Below are 20,677 nucleotides of genomic sequence, written 5' to 3'. Positions count from 1 at the left end.
GTGAAAGTGGGGTGTTGAAGTCTCCCACTATTAATGTGTGGGGTTTTAGCTGTGGTTTAAGGTTTACTAATATTTCTTTTACATATGTAGGTGCCCTTGTGTTTGGGGCATAAATGTTCAGAATTGAAACTTCGTCTTGGTGGATCTTTCCTGTGATGAGTATGTAATGCCCTTCTTGATCCCTTTTGATTGATTTTAGTTTGAAGTCTGTTTTGCCGGATATAAGGATGGCTACACCCACTTGTTTCTTAAGACCGTTTGATTGGAAAGTCTTTTCCCAGCCTTTTATTCTTAGGTAGTGTCTATCTTTGAATTTGAGATGTGTTTCTTATATGCAGCAGAAAGATGGGTCCTGCTTTCATATCCATTTTGTAAGCCTGTGTCTTTTTATAGGTGAATTAAGTCCATTGATATTAAAGGATATTAATAACAAGTGATTGTTCACTCCTGTTATTTTTTGGTGGTAGTGTATGTATACTTCTCTTCTTTGGGGTTTACTGCTGTGGCTTTACCTATTGCCTGTGTTTATGAGGGTGTGTCTGACTTCCTTAGGTTGGAATTTTCCTTGGCCTTTTTCCTTTGCTGCTCTTAATATTCTTTATTTATTCTGTACGTTTAGTTGTTTAATTATTATGTGCAAGGGGACTTTTTTGAGGGGTCTAGTCTGTTTGGTGTTCTATAGGCTTCTTGTATCTTCATAGGCACTTCCTTCTTTAAGTTGGGAAAGTTTTCTTCTATGATCTTATTGAATATATTTTCTATGCCTTTGAGTTGGTATTCTCTTTCCTCTATCCCTATTATTCATAGGTTTGGTCTTTTCATGGTGTCCCAAATTTCTTGGACATTTTGGGTCATGACATTGTTGGCTTTAGTGTTTTCTTTGACTGATGAATCTATTTCTTCTACCCTATCTTTAATACCAGAGATCTTCTCTTCCATCTCTTGCATTCTGTTGGTTATACTTGCATCTGAAGTTCCCATTTGTTTACTCAGATTTTCTATTTCCAGCATTCCCTCTGTTTCTGTCTTCTTCATTTTTTCTATTTCCCTTTTTAGGTCTTGGACTGTTTCCATTAACTGTTTCATTGCTTTTTCATGATTTTCTTTCAGGGCTTTATTGTTTTCTTCCAGGGCTTTATTGTTTTCTTCTGCTTTATTTGTCTTTTCCTCTAGTTTTTTTTTTTTTATATAGCGTTCTTCCCATTTTTTGTTTGTCTTTTCCTCAATTGCATTTGTGATTCCTTCTATATAAGCTGCTACCTTCTTCATGATGTTATTCATAAGGCTGGTTTCTTCTGCTTCTTCCATTTTTTGATGTTCAGGTCTAGATGTTGGAGGAGGGCTAGGTTCTAGCGATGCTGTATTGCTCTTCATTTTGTTGTATGTACTTCTGCCTTGACGTCTGCCCATCTCCTTGTGGTTTTGTTCTTGCTCTTATCAGTGCACTTGGTCCAGACAGACCTGACAGATTCAGGAAGTCTCTCTCTCTTGTCCAGATGGGAGCTCCAGGGTGGGATGTGAGCTCTTGTCCAGATGGGAGGTCTGGGGCAGGATGGGAGCTCTTGTCCAAATGAGAAGTTTGGGGCAGGATGGGAGCTGGGGTCCAGTCTCTAAGTCTCAGAAAGTGGCTGGGGTCTCGGGGGATGATGGGCATGGGGGCAGGGCATGGAGATTGCAGGGTCTGCTGGGGGTCTTGGAAAGGGGAGCCTTCCAGGTGGGGGTGGAAGGGATCCTGCCTGATGGCCAGAACCTGGGGCCAAGTTGGGTAGGTCTTCCCTAGAATGGCTGGTGCCTAGGGATGGGATCTAGGGTGAGCCCAGGCACTCACCTCTTGTCCAGATGGGAGGTCCAGGGCAGGATGGGAGCTGGGGCCAGTCTCTAAGTCTCAGGAAGTGGCTGGGGTCTCGGGCGGATGAGCATGGGGGCAGGGCATGGAGATTGCAGGGTCTGCTGGGGGTCTTGGAGAAGGGGAGACTTCCTAGTGGGGGTGGATGTGGCTTTTGACAATTTCATGTATATGTGTATATAGTACAATGTGCTTACTCTCACCAGTCCTCAACTTTCTTATCTTCCTTTCACATCTGTTAAATGCACTCTCCTCCCTACAGATTCTTTTCCCACATTCATGCCTTTTCTGTTTGTGACCCAGTGATCATAACCAAAAATCAATATGTAGTCACAGGTCTAAGAGTTATTCCTTGGATCCTTGTTGGTTCATTGTTTGGTTCACAAGTGAAGGCAATGACTATCCCTCCCCTAGAATCCATCAGTTGCCAATACTTCAGCAGGGAATATAAGGTTCCATGAGACCTTCCCCAATCCACAATTGGCTTTTGAAAGACCTGTCTTGTGCAGGCCAGTGCAGGCAACCATAGCTGATGTGAGATTGTGTTTGCAATGACTGTGTTGTGTCTTGAAGATAGCATTTCACAGTCTTTCTCCCTATCTTCTGGCTCTTACAGTATTTCATTCTCTTCTGCAGTGTTCCATGTACCTTTGAGAGGGTGGCATAAATGTATTGTTTAAGGCTGAATATGCAACTGTCACTTATTCTCAACACCTTGGGCAGCCATGACACTATGCACCTCCATTCATTGCAAATATAAGTTTCAATAATTAAAGATGAGTGGGGGTGGCATTTGTTTGTGTGTATAATCATAAATATTTAGAATCGAATTTGGTGTTATATCAATTTAACTAAATAATAGTAAGCCCCCTCCTAGGGCCAATAGTCTTCCTAACCCATGGGGTTTTGTCAAGGTTTACAGCACCAAACAAAAATATTTAAAAGGCAGGTCTCTATCAGTTTTAGAAGCCTTTGAGCAGTAAACTTTATGCATGAACTACTGATAATCTTTAGCTGAGAGGGATTTCCTACTAGTGGCCAAGTTAATTGTAGTTTTCAGTAGTGATTATCACAAAAGTCAAACTTCTTATGAAACAGGTACAATAAATAGATTGATAAGATAAAGTACAGCCCAATCCTATGTTTCTTTTCTTTTTTTTACATAAAAATTATGCTGTGATCTTTTTCCTTCTCTGTAGTATATGATTTACCCTATTGAATAACAATGACTCTGATAAAGCCAATTTTATATTTACTTTCTTTGTAGTGATAGTGATGGAACCCAGGACTTTGCTTGAGTTAACTGCTGCTGATTTTATTCTGTAGTCCTTAAAGTTCTCTACTGAGTCCCCACTACTGTGTATGCCTTATATATTTGTTACTTTTCTATTTCTGTGATAAAATATCATGACCAAGGCAACTTACAGAAGGAAGGGTGTAGTTGGGCTTATGGTTCCAGAGGAATAAAAATACATCACCATTATGGCAAGGAAGTATGGCAGCAGGAAGGTATGAATGATGAGAGAGCTCTTATTTCCAACCTTAAAGAGTGAACAGGTAAAAGTACATGGACTTGAAACCTCAAAATCCACCCCCAGTAACATATTTCCTTCAGCAAGTCCACAGACCTCCTAAACCTTCCCTAAGCAGCACCACCAACTAAGTGTCAGAGACCATAGGGGACATTCTCTTTCAAACGACTCCTGAGCATTACTATAATGCTTTTTCCTGCCAAATTTCTCAAAATCTGCACAGGTGTGCCACACTCTGAGCAAGACTCATAAGTGCAAATCTAGGTTTCTCAAAACAGTGAAGGAATTTTGTGAAGGGTGATTTTCAAATAAAATCTAAATCCTTTAAATAATATAGTCTACTAACATTTCAAATTACTTCCTATACCTCAACAGGCTTGTAATAAAGTTTTATGAATACCTTGGTTGAATTAAGTTAAAACTTGCACATTTAATTTTTTTTAACCAAGGGAGAAACTTAACATATTTATTAATTACAATCATGTTTACACTTTTACCAAAACCATGATCATATGTTTAGTTGAACCAAGTACCCTTGATTTTCTTAGAGGCATCATTGCCTAGCTAAGTGATAAATTATACACTTGAATTTTGTACATATGGATCATTTGTTCTCATGTGGGACACAGGTCCAAATAGACATGATCCTTATTTTCAATTATAAGGTGACTTTTTTTTTATTTTGTGTCAGCAGCCTTTGTTAGTAGGTACAAATACAGTTACACACAGAAGTTTAACTAATATAATTGTTAACAGTGATTTCTTATTTACAAGCATTATATCCTCAGCAATATCAGATAACTCTCCTCACCCCCATACCATTTTAGTGATGCCTGTATTGTATGTTCTTCCTTACAGGAATCTCAGCATCTGACTCCAGGATTTACCTTACAAAGTAAGGAGTTTTTCTTTTTCTTTTTTCAATTCCTTCTTATGCCAGTCATCCATATTCTCACTTCCCTTACTTTTCCCTCTTTTCTGCTCAATATCATTAAAACATGAAAGAATAATGATAACAAAGAGTTACTTGGTGATTTACCATTCTAGTTCCTCTTTTTCATCTATCATTATGACAGAAGGCTGTGAAGTTATCCAGGAGGGCTGCATGTTTAGAAAGAAATTTAATTTTGAATTATCATTTACAATAGAAGCATGAAAAGTAATTGTTTGTGTCCTTTCTATTCAGAGTGGAATGACCCAACCAGCAGAGCTTCTACAAAGTCAGTATCATTGAAATCGTGAGTATTTGGCCTCTTTTGGACATTTTGGCACAGTCAGCACCACAGTGCTGAGCTACTTCTCTTTTGTGGTTGGTTTCTTCTTTGAGACTATGAACCTTTTACTCTCAGGTTCACACTAGTGGGGATTAATCAAATTCTCATTACCTTAGTATGTTTCAGCTGCTGTAACATATATACCATAAGCTGAGAAGTTTATCAATAGGAGACATGGGTTTATAATAGTTCTAGATTCTAGGAGGTCAGAGGTAAAGTGACCAGTAGAAATGGTATCTGCTGAGACAGATGTATTTTCACTCTAAGCTCATATGGTAGAAGTGGCAAGAGTTCCTTCTGCAGTGGCTCTTGTAAAGACACAGATTCCATTCATGAAGGCTCACCATGACAGAATTCTCTCTCCAAAGTTCCACCTCCTAGTGCTGTCATTTCCCAAGGAAGGATGAAAAATATATATTTTGAGTAGATACAATCATTTATACTAAAGTACCTGTGATTAGCAAGAAGAGTAAAAATGAATGTGATTAGTAATTGACTCTCTAATGATGTAGACACAGTCATGGTCAATTCCTGAAAACAACTGTGACTTCAGTGAAAAAAAGTCTAGATATTGGTTTTCCACATCTTGATGAGGTATTGAATTTCATGTAACTTCAATGTCTGTAGCTAAACAATAGCCAGCTCCAGCTACTAAGAAGGGCAAAGAATGGACATGAAAGATAATGTGGCTTAATAGCCAGTTAGCCAAAGACCCCACTGTTTGCAGATCATCTGTCATCTGTATGTTACAGCCAAACAAGGACAGTCAGGAAGACTAAGAAAAAGATGACATGGTACCAAATCAAAGTTTAAAGTCAGAGCCCCACAATTCACTCTGTACTGTCTCCATTTTTTATTAATATCAACCAGAGGAGAGGTTTATAGAAAACCAATTTCCTCAGATTAACTATTGTGGATTTTTTTAATATCCATTTACCCAAGATTATATCAATGGAGTATTTCTGTCATAACTTCTTTCCTTTATAATATTAGAAAATGGAAATAATAGTATGTGCTTGAAATTTTTGAAAATGAAATAATTTATGACACACAAGTTGCCTAATGAAACACTTGAAATGAATTGTTCACCTTTTGGAAGATCATAAATAACTGCATAAAACAACTGGGAATGACTCCAAATAGACTGAGACACTGATATAGTCAATGGTGCTTCCATTCCATATTCTTGTTTCAGTGTAGTAATTAAATCTCAAAGCCCTGACCTGATCATTAATCCTTGTTGTTGTTGTCATCTTGCTTGTTTTGGGAACTGACCAGTACCTTGTAATGAAAAGCTCAACTTTAACAACCAAGAGTCCTCAACTTTAAAGCACAAGACAAAACAAGGAAGAGGAATAAGAAAATCATTTTTGTTTGTTTGTTTGTTTGTTTGTTTTTGATGTAATGGCCACACTAATGGAAATGCAGAAATCAAAATCATCTCTGAACATTCATTATATGAACTGTTCTTTTTGTTCTGAATGAATCATAGATCTTATTTCCAAATTGGCACTCCTACATTACCATTTTCCTACTAAAAATAATAAGATACATAAGAACAAATTTGGAAAGACAGTGCAGGTTTGCAAACAAGGAAGAATATAAAATTGTATTTTAATGGCAAAATGATCTTACTCCTAAAGCATGTGTGTTAGAATTCCATTGTGAAATATGCCATATATTGAAATATTTTAGTAGTATAAACCTAACACAAGGAAACTCACCAAGGGTCACTTAAAATTGGAGGCTGCATTTGAGAGAATAGCATTTTACTGCACAGGGTATAGTACAAATGGTAAGACTAGAATTCTCTGTAAAAAGAGTCAACAAGACTTGAGGGTACTAAGTCTGTTTTATGAATGAACCTCTTCCAAGTATTGTCCATCAGACTGTAATTGTAATACTTCCCTTCTTTTGGCAAGATATGGGTTTAAAACAAGAAAGGTCACAGTTGTAATAAAATCATTTTTATTTTAGCCTCTAAATTCTTATTAGCTCAGTCATTATTATTATTTTCTCATACTTTATTGTGGTATATTTTTAAGCCAACTTCTAGGATTTTCCATTTTGCAGGGTAATCCTGAAGGTGATTAAGAACATTCTGAGTGTAGAACAACTGCCAATATTTGAAATGGTAAGAAGTAACTCCCAAGACAGGAAGTCTATGAGAAATGCCTACTCAGGGCCAGCAAATTTCTATGGCATGCGCCCTACTGCTTAGTACAGTGGAGAGAGATTAGAGCCTTAGAAAACAGGATCCCTTAATTGCTGAGATCATTTATTCATTTTGCTCAGCTTGGTTTGCTTTCTCTGCTTGACAAATTGCAAATCCTCCATTCAAGTGTGGATTGTTTATAAGAATTGCATGCATGGGCACCAAGCAACTACCCAGGCTCCCTATTTGTTCTTGACATTTGATGCTCTTTCCATGAGCAAACCCCAGCACTTAACTGATGTCCTAGAGAAATGGGTATTTTCCTACTCCTTTGCTCTACTTTGTTGACATATAGTACTTCGACTGCCTCCCATTGAGACATGAAAATTTGACTGGGTGAATTTAGAAGACTCTACTCTACCTCAGTCAGGGTATTTGGGGAAAAACACTAAAAGTCAAATGTGCAAGTTTAAGCCACATGGTAATTTATCTTTATTTTAAAGTACACAGAGTCCCTAAAAGGAAATTCAGCAACTTAATGAGCAAATGTGTATATACATATGAGTAACCCCATAAAAGCTTTTAAGACTGCAAATGTAAGCATACTCTTTAGTAATTAAACTACATAAAAATAAAAGTGTGTTTAACTTTAATTTTTAATACTTTCTAGAGGATTGAAATCCCAGCGGTCAGCTGCCCCCACTGCCAGTCCTCAGCCTCTGTGAGTCTGAGTTATATTATAATCTTTAAAATGCCCTTACTCAAATCTCCTAATTATAATCGTTTCTAATCTCCTCCATAAATGGCTTGTGTTCCTCAAATAGGTAAAAGCATTAGTGTTAAAAGGTCAAATTATTTTTTTCAGTAATATACATCTGTATATTTGGATACAAATATCATATTCATTCTGTATACATCACTTACTAGATTCAGGCTCTCAGTGGACACACAAGATATCATGTTGCTTTGTAGATTGTTAAAGAACCCCTTAAGGGCCAATGGAAAAAAATTGGATATTTTTTGAATGGCCTCATAAATTGATCATAATATAATCATCAAGTACTTGCCTCTACATTCTTACTTGCCTTTTTATATTTGAGCTTTGTGAGGCATTTAAAAACAACAACAACAAATGAAATGTATTCAATTGCCCTGAGAATAATTCTAGAAAGCTTCCATGAACCCATAAGTGTCCATTCAGTTAGCCTTTCAACTAAGTTGTTTTATGAGCACTGTTGAGAAGATGGCAACTCCAGATGTTAAGTTCCTTTCTTAAACTTGGTCATTAGCATTTGGACTCTGTCCAGTTGGAAACCAGAAACCCTCTTATCTAAGCAACTCTGGGTTTTAAGGCATGCTATTGAGAATGTCTGAATAGTTTCCATACAACCTTCAATGTAAAGTCAGATGTAATCATGACGCTTTTTTTCCCTGCCATAAAACTAGTACCTCTACTTAAAGTATTGACTATGTGTTTGAAAACAATAAGCATGAATCCAGAGAATTGATGACAGGCTATTTGAAGTCAGATTTACTGTGTCCCGCCACAGTTTCCATATGTGTAGTTAATATGCTTATTTGCATGAACAAATGCATACATGGAATTCTAGGTAGTAGGAAAGGAAGCTACGACATGAAGGGCAGAAACCTCAAATAATGACCATTGTGCTTTTGAGCATACCTGTAGTAGTACTTGCTCCACCCATGACCTTAGGCTATACTGCCCAAAGGAGGCAATGCTTCCCACCATTGTCTGACCTCTATGTCTAATCTAGTGGCTGGCTCTGTCCTCTGATGCTCAGGCAAGTTTATTAGGGTACACAATATATCACCACACTCATCTTCATTGCTTAAGGATCAGAGACAGAGCCAGCAACTAATTTAGACATAAAGATCAAGCAATGGTGGAAAACACCATCTCCTTTGGGCCATATAGTCCAAGATCAGGGGAGGAGCAAATACCACTGCACATACCTGTCCTGATGATCTTATCAGTCATCCTGAAGCTATAATACAATCTCTATCCCTAAAGCTTATGCAGTCCACTTGGAAGATAAATTAACCATGCATCCTTATCTCAAAGGGAAATTTGGGCTACAAAGGGCTACTCAAGTAATACTGTTTTCAGTTAAAATAATTTCAATGTAGGCTAAGAGCTTTGTGTGTTTAAATTTTTCTCACTTCCCACAAGGCTTCCCTTTTACAATGTAGGCTAAGGACCTTGTGTGTTTAAATCTTTCTCACTTCCCACAAGACTTCCATTTTACATTCCTGATGGCTTCAGGAATTAGATACTGCAATTGTGGCCTTTTGTCCAGGCTTGTTGGTACATGCCTTTAATCCTAGAACTTGGAGTGTAAAAACAAGAGGATCAAGTGTTTGAAGTTTGAGGCCAGCCTGGGTCAAATGAGACTCTGTCAAAAAGAAAATTTAAAAAAATAAAGGAAAAGAAGATGTTGGAAGAGGAGAGAGAGAGAGAGAGAGAGAGAGAGAGAGAGAGAGAGAGAGAGAGAGAGAGAGAGAGAGAGCTGGATGGTAGGGATGGGCCCCACAAGAAATCATACCTCTCTGCTTTGTAAGATGCAAAACTGGACAAAAATTGCTTTATTTAACTCAACTATCATCATCTCTAAACTTCCTCTAAATGTTAGAAAGATTTTATTACCATAGAGAATAGCAAGTTTATGAGACTGTGTTTTCCAGAATGCTATAACCGATAGAAAGAAAACATTATTTTGTAGATAAATTTTCACCAATTTAACAACAACAAAATATTCCTCACATTCATTATAGGCATGGCCATCCTTCTGTCAAAACTTTCATCATCGAAAATGTTTCCTTTGAGAATTTTATTTGCCATTTATGAACTTCTCTGTCTTGTTGCACAACAATAACCCACATTATCTAGCAATTTCAGATACTCTTTCCTAAGTAGATGTTTGGCCTGCTACTTGGATGTAATTTTGGTAGCAAACTGGCTATGTGATATAGCAGGAAAATGTTATTTTCTTAGGTTATTCCTTAATCAAAATACAGAATTTGGTACTTAAAATTCAGAAATGCTAATAATCACTTTGAGTTAACCCAACAACTTAATTTCCTGAAAAAGCTGGTAGTTGCAATGACTTTCAGTAGTTGCAGCCATTCTGATTTTTGAGCTAAAGAATCATGCCAATACTTTTGCCTTTAACCTCTCTTGTATGCTCCATGTCTCACATCATGCCAACTTTTCCAAAGCACTTAATATATTTTCGCAAGTTCTCCACTGCATCAGGACAGCCACCTGGGAACAGAGAAAACAAAATTTGGCAGTCTGTTCAATCTGTGAATTAAAGGTAATTCACAGTTTGAAATGAAGCAACACGAGGTCCTTAAGAGGAGTAATCAGACATTAAGAGGATTTTATACTGAGGGTTCTTTATTGGCTAATGTTTCAACAAACAATATAGGCATTTGGAAGGTTCACATCAAGACATGCTGAAGCTGTTGTGGCTTGATGGGTGCCAAGACTTAGACCTGAGGCTCATTTAAAAGGAGCTGGAGATTTCTACTTTCACCATCACACATCATTTACTCGCCTAATGTAGTTAAAAGATCATGTTTGATTTTTGTGATGTTGTTCAATAAGTTCAACACTATCTTAGCATTCAAATATTTTAGATGTATTTTGAAGGACCCTTATAATTAGAAAAAAAGATTTTTTCTCTGTATTTGGGAAAAATTGGGTGCCTCTTCTATTTGATTTGCATCCATATCTAAATTCATTCAGTCACTCATCTATCCACCCATTAAGACTTTCATTTCTTTCAATAAATATGTGTTCAGTCCCTACCATGTATAAATCTCTGGGCCAGGCACTTTAACTTAGGGTAAATGCTGCCCATCTTTCTCTAAAGGAACATATAGTCTCAGTAAACTTAGACAGCATTAACTCAACTAATTCATACTTATGGAGTATCTAGTACATGCTAGGCCTCCCCATTCACTCTTTTATTTTTCTTTCTTTTTTAATTAAAAAAAGTTTTCTTTCCTTTAACATACTATTTCCTGTTCTGCCTCCCTCCCCTTCTCTCACTCCCCCACACCTACCCCCATCCCATCCCCTCCTCAGAGAGGGCAAGGCCTCCCTTGGGTAGTCAACACAGGCTGGCACACAAAGTTGGGGCCAGACCTTGTAGCTGAAGTTTTCCTGTGCTCGCCCGGCATCAAAGTTCCACAGCCACTTACAAAATTTCTGGTCCTGTAACCTCTCAGACCCAAGTAAACACACAGAGGCTTATATTAATTAAAACTGCTCAGCCATTAGCTCAGGCCTACCAATGACTATCTCCTACAGTTAAACTGAGACCATTTCTGTTCATTTATAAATTGCCACATTTTCTATGGCTTTACCTCTATGCCATTACATGTTGCTCCCTGGGCAACAGGCTGGTGTCTCCTGATTCAGCCTTCCTCTTCCCAGAATTCTCCTTGTCTGTGTATACCTCTTATACTTCCTGCCTGGCCAATTAGCATTTTATTAAACCAGTGTACAAAAGCATTATCCCACAGCATCCTCCTCCTTGCATCAAGGCTGAGTAAGGCACCACACTATAGAGAATGAGCTCTAAAAAGCCAGTTTGTGTACCTGGGATAAGTCCTGGTTCCATTGCCAGGGAGCCCACAAACACATCAAGCCACACAACTTTGACCCACATTCAGGGGGCCTAGTTTGGTCCCATGCAGGCTACCAGCTGTCAGTCCAGATCCATGAGCTCCCACTAGCTTGGGTCAGCTATTTCTGCAGTATTTCCTATCATGATTCTGACCCCCCTTGCTCTTATGATCCTTCCTCCTCTCTTTGGCTAAACTCTAGGATCATGGCCAAGTGCTTTGCTTCCATCTGTCACTGGATGTAGGTTTTATGATGACAATTGGTGTAGACAACAATCCAAATGCAGGGGAAGGCCAGTCTAAGTACCCTCTCCACCATGCTGGAAGTCTTAACTGGGGACATCCTTGTGGGATCTTGTGGATTTCTCTAGCTCCAGATTTCTCCCTAACCCCTTAGTGGTTCATTCTGTCAAGATATCTCTTTCATTGCTCTCCCTTCCCACCCCTCCCCGAAGTCAGCCATCTCAAACATTCATGTTCCCACCACCCCTCCCCTCCCCTTTTCTCCCCTTTACTCCCCCTCCCAGTTTACCCAGGAGATCTTAAACCATTCCCTTTTCTGGGGTGATTCATGTGTGTCCCTCCTAGGGTCCTCCTCTTTACCAAGCTTCTCCAGGATTGTGGAATGTAGCCTGGCTATCCTTTGCTTTGTGTCTAATATTCACTTATCACTAAGTACATACTTTGTTTGTCTTTCTGGGTCTGGGTTACCTCACTCAGGATGATTTTTTTCTACTTCCATCCATTTGCCTACAAATTTCATGATGATATTGTTTTTTGTTGTTGTTGTTGTTTGTTTTGTTTTTTTACCACTGGGTAATACTACATTATGTAAATGTACCACATTTCTTTACTCATTCTTTGGTTGAGGGGCATCTAGGTTGTTTCCAGGTTCTGGCTATTACTAATAGTGCCTGCTATGAACATAATTGAGAAAATGTCCTTCTGTTGTGGTTGGCCATCTTTTTGGTATATGCCCAAGAGTGGTATTCCTGGGTCTTGAGAAAGATTGGTTCCCAATTTACTGAGATACCTCCATATTGATTTCCAGAGTGGCTGTACAAGATTGCATTCCCACCAGCAGTGGAGGACTGTTCCCCTTTCTCTACATACTCTCCAACATAAGCTGTCATCTATGTTTTTTATCTTAACCATTGTGACAGATATAAGATGGTATCTCAGAGTTGTTTTGATTCACATTTCCCTGATGGCTAAGGATGTTGAACATTTCCTTAAATGACTTTTGGCCATTTGAGATTCTTCTGTTGACAATTCTCTGTTTAGCTCTGTAGCCCATTTTTTAATTGGATTATTTGATTTTTGCTGTCTAGTTTCTTGAGTTCTTTATATATTTTGGAGATCAGCCCTTTATTAGATGTGAGGTTGGTAAAGATATTTTCCCATTCTGTAGGCTGCCTTTTTGTTTTATTGACAGTGTCCTTTACCTTACAGAAGCTTCTCAGTTTCAGGAGGTCCCATTTATTAACTGTTGCTATCTGTGTCTGTGTAACTGGTGTTATATTTAGGAAGTGGTCTCCTGTGCCAACACATTCAAGACTACTTCCCACTTTCTCTTCTATCAGGTTCAGTGTAACTGGATTTATGTTGAGGTCTTTGATCTTCTTGGACTTGAATTTTGTGCATGGCAATAGATATGGGTCTATTTGCAATCTTCTACATTTTTACATTCAGTTATGCCAGTACCATTTGTTGAAGATGCTTTCTTTTTTTTCCTTGTATAATTTTGGCTTCTTTGTAAAAAACACGGTGTTCATAGGTGTGTGGTTAATGTCAGGGTCTTTGATTTGATTACATTGTTCAATGTGCCTGTTTTTATGCCAATACTAAGCTGTTTTTACTATTATAGCTCTATAATAGAGCTTGAAGTCAGGGATAGTGATGCCTCTGGAAGTTCCTTTATTGTATAGAATTGCTTTGGCTATCATGGGTTTCTTGTTTTTCCATATGAAGTAGAGTATTATTCTTTCAAGGTCTGCTGTGGGATGTTCTGTATGGCAAATGTGTTGTTCTGATTGGTCAATAAATAAAATACTGATTGGCCAGTGGCTAGGCAGGAAGTATAGGGGGCACTAACAGAGAGGAGAAAAGAAAGAACAGGAAGGTGGGAGGAGACACTGCCAGCTGCCACCATGACAAGCTATTGAACATTCCTGTGGGAGGACCCTCCATTGAAATCTCTTAACTGGTGGAGAATGTAAGTAGGCACCGTGAAGGCAAATCTTTCTCTGTCTTTTACCTGTAAGAGTATTGAGAAGAAACAGTCTTTTAAATCAGTAACTATGAGAGGCCATCCTTTTGGTAACAGAGTAGGCAACGAGAATTCCAGATTGTAGAGAGCCCATTGGCTGAATTACTTTGTTAATTGCTTTAAAGTCTGTTACCATTCCCCATTTACCAGATTTCTTTTAAATAACAAACACAGGAGAATTCCAAGGGCTGGTTGATTCTTCAATATGCTGTGCATTTAACTGTTCTTCTACCAGCTCTTCTAAAGCCTGGAGTTTCTCTTTTGTTAAAGGCTATTGCTGAACCTATACAGGCTTGTCTGTTAACCATTTTAAAGGTAGAACTGTTGGTGTCTTTGGAAGATCATCAGTTGTTGTGCCCTGTTCTTGTATAATATGGATTGCTGGTGACCACTTATTAGAATAATACCTTCTAATATTTCTCTCAGAAACATGTGCTAGTGTATGATTTATTTCTAAGGTTGGAGGGATGTTCTGAGTGTTCCATTGTTGCAACAGGTCTCAATCCCACAGGTTCATAGCTATGTTATCCACATATGGTTTTAATTTTCCTCTCTGTCCTTCTGGATCTATACATTCAAGCCATCTTGCACTCTGTTTCACTTGAGATAATGTTCCAATTCCTAACAGCTAAACATTTACCTTCTGAAGAGGCCAAATTGGATGCCAAAATTCTGGTGCAATTATGGCCACTTCAGCACCTGTGTCTACCAAACCAGACAACAAAATACCATTTATTTTTATTGTTAATTTTGGTCTTTGTTCATTTATAGAAGTTTGCCAAAAATTTTCTTTATATTTTCTCCTGAATTTTCTGTTCTCTCTGTCTCAACTGTTTCATCATCCTGAGCAGCTTGATTTATTCCCTTAGGCATTTGGTTATTTAATTGCTCTGAGTAGGGGTTTCCTCTATGACTGCAGGAATGTTCTGAACTTGATTTGCTGTGGAGGCCTACCTGAGGACCCTCTGGGAGTTTCCTGAAGACCAAGTCAAAGTATTACCTTGCCTGTCCCTTGTTGATCTCCATTTGTTTTTCCACAACACCACACCTTACCACACCTTCTGCATACTCCAGAAAAAAAGGCCATTCTGTTGCCATTGTTCCTTGAAGAAACATTGTTTCTAGGAATGCCCTGTTTATAGTCCACTTTCAAATGTCCTTGCTTTCCACATACAAAACATCTAACATTCCTCAAACCTCTTGAAATTGCTTCTCATATCCACATATCATCTTGGTTATGAGCCTCAACATTAATTGTGTCTCTAATCCAATCTTCCAGAAGTGCCGATCTTGCCTTCTCTTGCACGCTGCATTCGTGTTCTCAAAAGCCAAAGATTCGATTATTATCTATCTAGCTTCTGAATTCAGGACCATTCTCTTTATTGCTGAAGTCAGTTTTTGTAAGAAATCTGTGAAAGATTCTTTTGGGCCCTGTATAACCTTTGTAAATGACTCAGTTTTCTTTCCTGCATCCTCAACTCTGTCCCATGCATTCAAGGCTGACATTCAACATAGAATTAGGTCTTGGACATCATATAAACCTTGTGTTTGTATTGTAGCACTGGATCATCTCAGCTAGCCATCTCAAAATTACTCTGAGCACTTTGTAGTCCAAAGCTGATCTGAAGATGATGTTTGTCAGCTTAGTGATATTATTATTATCCATGTGGAATCGTTGTGGGGCCCCATCATTTTTCTGGAGTCTTCAATATTGATGTTAGGCCTGGTCGTGATTTCCTGCAGAATACTGATAGAGACTCCAACACAAAAACATGTATAGGCAGCTAAATGAAGCCTGTTTTCTAGAATTTCTAGAATTAGTTAATACTCTACATGACCATTAATATCTTTATATATATATATATATATATATATATATATATATATATATCTTATAAATTTTGATATAAAATTCATACTTTAAAAAAAGTTTAAAGTATCAGAATGGGATCAAAGAATTGAGAATAGTAGGAATAGAACAGTCACTTAATTTTTTTTCCTGTCCCATAACAGGAGATGGTTCTTTTTTCTGGAATGATACAGGGAGTCTGCATTTTCCTTTTAACAACATGCTTGGGTTTAAAGAAGAAGAGAGCCATTCTCCAACTCCAAAGTCAGCTTTAATTTTTAATTTAACTGGGACTACAAGAAGACCATTTGTGTTAAATGTCTTTAGAGGAGAGCAGAAACAAACATCTAGGAAGACTTATGAAATTTTATAGATGATATACAAATAGGATACTTGACTCTTTTGGGGGGACATTTTTTTCTATATGATTTGTCCTTTTTTCAGATGTTTCATATGTCCCGTGTTCTTCAGATTGCTTAGCCTTCATTCTCCTAAAAGACAAAAACAAAAACCTTTTCCTAAGACTAACTTTGGGGAGGTTCCCTTTTGGCAAGTTATATCTGATTAAATGAAAAGGCATGTGTTAATGGTATAAGTTAGTTAAAATTGGATGGTCATGTTGGTTGATGAACTATCACCTCTTCTAATTAAGAGGTCTCTCTTGTTCAGATCAAACTTTTATCAATTTTGATTGTGTCTACAGCCTATCTTTTCCTGTAGAAACAAAAGCAAAACCTCATTCCCAATGTAACACATATCCTGGCTTCCATTCTGAGGACAGCACATGCTTAAAGTATATAGGCTGATTTAATTCAGTAGGTCTTTTTTTTCTATTATCCAATGTGTCTCTGCAACTGTTACTCCTTTCTCATTAGCATTGAGAAAATTCAAAGTTAATAGAGCATTATGCAGTCTATTTCTGGGGGTTTTTGTTACCTCTTTCTGTTTATTTAGCATATCCTATCTTTCTATAACTGCTTGGCCTGGAAGATTATGTGGTATACCTGTAATATGCTTTATATTGTAATAAGCAAAAAAAACTGGCTGGGACTGGTGCCCAAACTCTGGCTGAGCTAGGGCCTGTAACTACCAATGGTTTTTAATGAATTCTTGCCACGTGGGCACCAATTGTAGCAGGAATCTTAAAAGTGCTTATTAATAAAATCAAACCCAGGGCCAGTTATTGGGGTGAAATACTCCATAGTCAGAGAGACAGAATAAGCCACAGCTAACCTCACCTGGCCAACTTCTCAGCTGATCTTGTTTCCTCAGACTGGAAGCCTCTGTGTCCTCATATCTGAATGGCTCTCAGCTGAACTGTGCTGCTAGAAGCCTGAAAGCTTAACCAGCCAAATGCTTAACCAGCCAAAATGCCTTTAGTTTCTGGTCCTCATGCCTTACATACCTTTCTGCTTTCTACCACTACTCGCTGGCATTAAAGGTGTGAGTCACCATGCTTAGCTGTATCCTTGAACACATGGATTTCTGCCTCTGGAATGCTAGGATTAAAGGCGTGTGCTAACATTGCCTAACTTCTGTTTAATATTGTGGCTATTCTGTCTCTGACCCCAGATAAATTTATTAGGGTTCACAATATTTTGGGGAACACAATACCACCACATTTCCTCTCTTTTTGTTTAAAATTTTAAAAAGCTTTTAACTAATATAAGAAAAATTATATCCAATAAGTATATATAATATACACAGTCAAGATTACATTAACGATGTCTAGTCCATTAACATTTGACAAATTCAGGCAAAAAACTCCATTATATATATTAATAATGTCCAGTCCAGTAAGTAACATTTGATAAACTCAGACAAAAAATTTTCATTACTTATTTAAAACAAGTAGTTCCTTTTCAAAAGTAGATTCCATAATCTCACTTTTTATCTTATCATATCCATATTCTCTCTTTTTTCTTTTCATAATAGATTCAGTAGTCTACCTTTTGTCATTTTTATATCTTCCCCTTTTTCTTCAGTGTAGATTCAGTGATCTACCTATGTATCCTATTATTTCTTAATCTTTTTTCTCAGAGTAGATTCAATGATCTATCTCATATCTACTTTCTCTTTTTCTTTTTGCTTTCTAGGGGTGAAGATATCTTTAGGGGAATCCTGAAAAGAAAATTTTTAGGTTAATTGTCAAGTCCTGTATCATTTGTCCAGTCACTGCATAATGAGAAAGTGCAGGGCTTGTTTCAAGTCCTTGCTCGAGTAGTCTGTCAGGCTGGATCATCTCAGCTAGTCATCTCAAAATTGTCCTGAGTAGTTTGTAGTCCAAAGCAGATCTTTCTGTGGTGTTAATCAGTTTAATGGCTTTACTATACTCCATCTGGAATCATCTTTGTGGGGTCCTGTCATCTTTTTGAAGATTTCAAAGTCACTGTTAGGCATGATCATGGTTCCCTGCAGACTTTTTTTTTTTTTTGCTTCCTCTGTGGTTTGGAGCAATCACAGTCTGATAAATGTCTGTCTCTCAGAACCATGAACATTCTTCCCTAGTACAGAAAATCTTCACAGAAATTTCTCCCCACCATTTGTCTTGCCAAACTTTTCCAAACTGACCTTTGCTGATGCTTTCTTGTAACACGATGGTCTTGGCAATTCTTCTCTGAACCAGCAGCAGTAAACCCTTTGTCCCATGTAGCAGCATCACCACAGTCACCAACACAATGAAAAGGAGCTGGCAACGTGGATCATTAGCCACTTCCTCCATGGTCCCACTGCTGTTTGTGGCTCAGTCTGGGCCGAAGCTTCTCCCAAGCCTCCTAGGCCGGCCTCAAACTCAGGATCCTCCTGCCTCTCTCTCCTTCAGCAAATCCTACCTGCCTGCGCCACCACAGCCGGTCGAGTGTAGCTTGGGCCTGAGCTAGGGCCCACAAGACTGTAGGCAAGCACCTTTTTCATGAATTCGTACCACGAACATTGGGCACCAGATGTAGATGTAACCAACCGTCTTATTAAATAAGAAACACAGAACCAATGCAAAGAAGAAAGCCAAGAGGTCAGAGCTAAGAGCTAAAACCTTACCCTTCCTTTTGTGGTGGTCCTACCTCTCCGAACCAGAGCTACTTCCTGTGTGTCTGTCTTTTTATAGTGTTTCTGTTCTGCCTTCTCATTGGTTGTAAACCCAACCACATGACTACCTTGTCACGGCCTGTCTGTATAGACCTCCAGGTTTTCTACGATTGGTATTGAGATTAAAGGCATGTGTATCCAATACTGGCTGTATCCCTGAACACACAGAGACTTACCTAGCTCTGACCACCAAGTGCTGGGATTACAAGTGTACGCCACCACTGCCCTGCTTTCCTATGGCTTGCTAATAGCTCTGACCCCTGGGCAACTTTATTTATTAACATACAAATAACATTTTAATACGAATAAAATATCACCATGAATTGTAGACAAAATTCTAAATGGTCTTACTAATTAAGAAACAGAGCCAAATACAGAGTTAAAAGCCCAAGAGATCAGAGCACTAGCAAAGAGTCAAGACTACCTTTAGCTTACCAGTCACTACTGTCGCTTCCCCTGAGAGTTTCTTCCTGTCTGACTTGTCTTTCTATTGCCTTTCTGTTCTGCCTTCTCATTGGCTCTGAACCCAACCACATGACTTTCTCATCACTGCCTGTCTATTCAGACCTCCTGGTTTCTATGGTTGGTACTGGGATTAAAGACTCAAGGGTTACCACACTTGTCTGTGTCCATGACCACACAGAGACTGCCTGCCATCCAATCAGATTAAGGGTGTGGGCTACTACCACTTGACTTCTATTCCTGGCTTGATAATGACCTCTGATCTCCAAGCAAACTTTATTTATTAGCATACCAATAAAATCACATTTCAGCACAATTAAAATATCACCACAAAAGTGGTTTTAGTAGGTAATGATTTTAAGCAAAGAAATTGATTCTGAATGTGACATAAATTTACTTTGTAAATTAGAATCAAAAGATTTTCAATTAAATCTTTTCAGCCAACCATATAACTTGGCATTTCATATCCAGTGCATTCACTACTGACAGCTTTATTATGAGACCAAAGCCATAAGTGGAATGAGTATACTAGTGCAAATAAACAAATTTCCATGTTCTTTTCTATTAAAGTTCTAGAAGCCCTATTAAAATATGATAGAATAAAGCTATTCATAAGCATGTACCTTTTATTGCTCTGACTTAAAATTATAGGTCTGAACTAAAGGAAATTGGCTTTTCAAATCATATCTAAATTATGATTAATTGTCCTTTAATTCAATGTATAAAAATTGATGATGTCTGTTCAATAAGAGAGAGATGCTAGATGAGATGCCTTATTACACACATTGCAAACATTTAAGAACACTTGCTTTAAAGCCCTTAAGTAATTTCTCAAATTTTAACATACACCATAAGACTCTTAGTTTAATGCCAAGAAGGCAATGGTCCACAGACACAGAGATTTTGAAGCATAGCTTTCTATAAGTAGAATTCCACTGCTTCTTTTTAAAGTAAAAAGCAAGCAATAAATAAATAAAGTAATTGAATTGTAGTAAATGTCATTTGAACAAAATTGAGAAAGTACACATGCATGTGCCCACCCTATTATATTGTATATTAACTGTATGATGTTTATCATTGAATCATTATGATGCATAATTTTATGTGGGAGAGAAAAAGAAAAGCTGTATATAGATGTTTTCCCACTTAACACAAAGCTGTCACAAAGATTCTAGCATATATTTCCAAATATATGAAAAGGTAATTTTTCACTCTTAAAAAGAATTCTTCACTTTGAAAATGATTTGATACAAGTTTTCTCTAAATTCTAAGCTCATCTCATGCATTTACAATATGGCTTAATTTTCAAAACATCAATTTACATGCACTTTTCAGAAACAAATCTGTGCAAATTGATGCTTGTTTACATAAGATAAAAAAGCAAACACATTTTTATGAAAATATAGAGTCCATGGTTTATAGTTTTTTATCATTAATATTAATTATTTATAGTCAACCAGCTTTTGTTAGCACAAGTAGAGATGGAGATGCCACAGGCAGCCTCAGAGGTAGTTCCATAATGCTCATTCATAATTAGTAAAATGCCCTATTTC

At 37.8% G+C, this 20,677-nt stretch overlaps 1 protein-coding gene across 4 annotated transcripts in view; it reads left to right on the top strand.

Moving 5' to 3' along the window:
- Positions 1–20,677, top strand: part of Aff2 (ALF transcription elongation factor 2) — a 578,922-nt gene that overhangs the window by 412,082 nt on the left and 146,163 nt on the right. For 2 of the 4 annotated variants that reach the window (XM_042268758.2, XM_042268757.2), the window contains exons 5-6: positions 4,237–4,273; positions 4,565–4,598. In XM_042268758.2, coding sequence (XP_042124692.1) covers positions 4,237–4,273; positions 4,565–4,598 — 71 coding nt within the window. Of the gene's footprint in view, positions 1–4,236; positions 4,274–4,564; positions 4,617–20,677 lie in introns of all 4 variants that reach the window. The other 2 variants (XM_042268755.2, XM_042268756.2) reach the window with 1 other exon arrangement.

Source organism: Peromyscus maniculatus, chromosome X (assembly GCF_049852395.1).
Source record: "Peromyscus maniculatus bairdii isolate BWxNUB_F1_BW_parent chromosome X, HU_Pman_BW_mat_3.1, whole genome shotgun sequence".
Lineage (NCBI taxonomy): Eukaryota > Metazoa > Chordata > Mammalia > Rodentia > Cricetidae > Peromyscus > Peromyscus maniculatus.
Note: the sequence above shows the minus strand (reverse complement) of the source record. Positions and strands in the feature narration are given on the sequence as shown.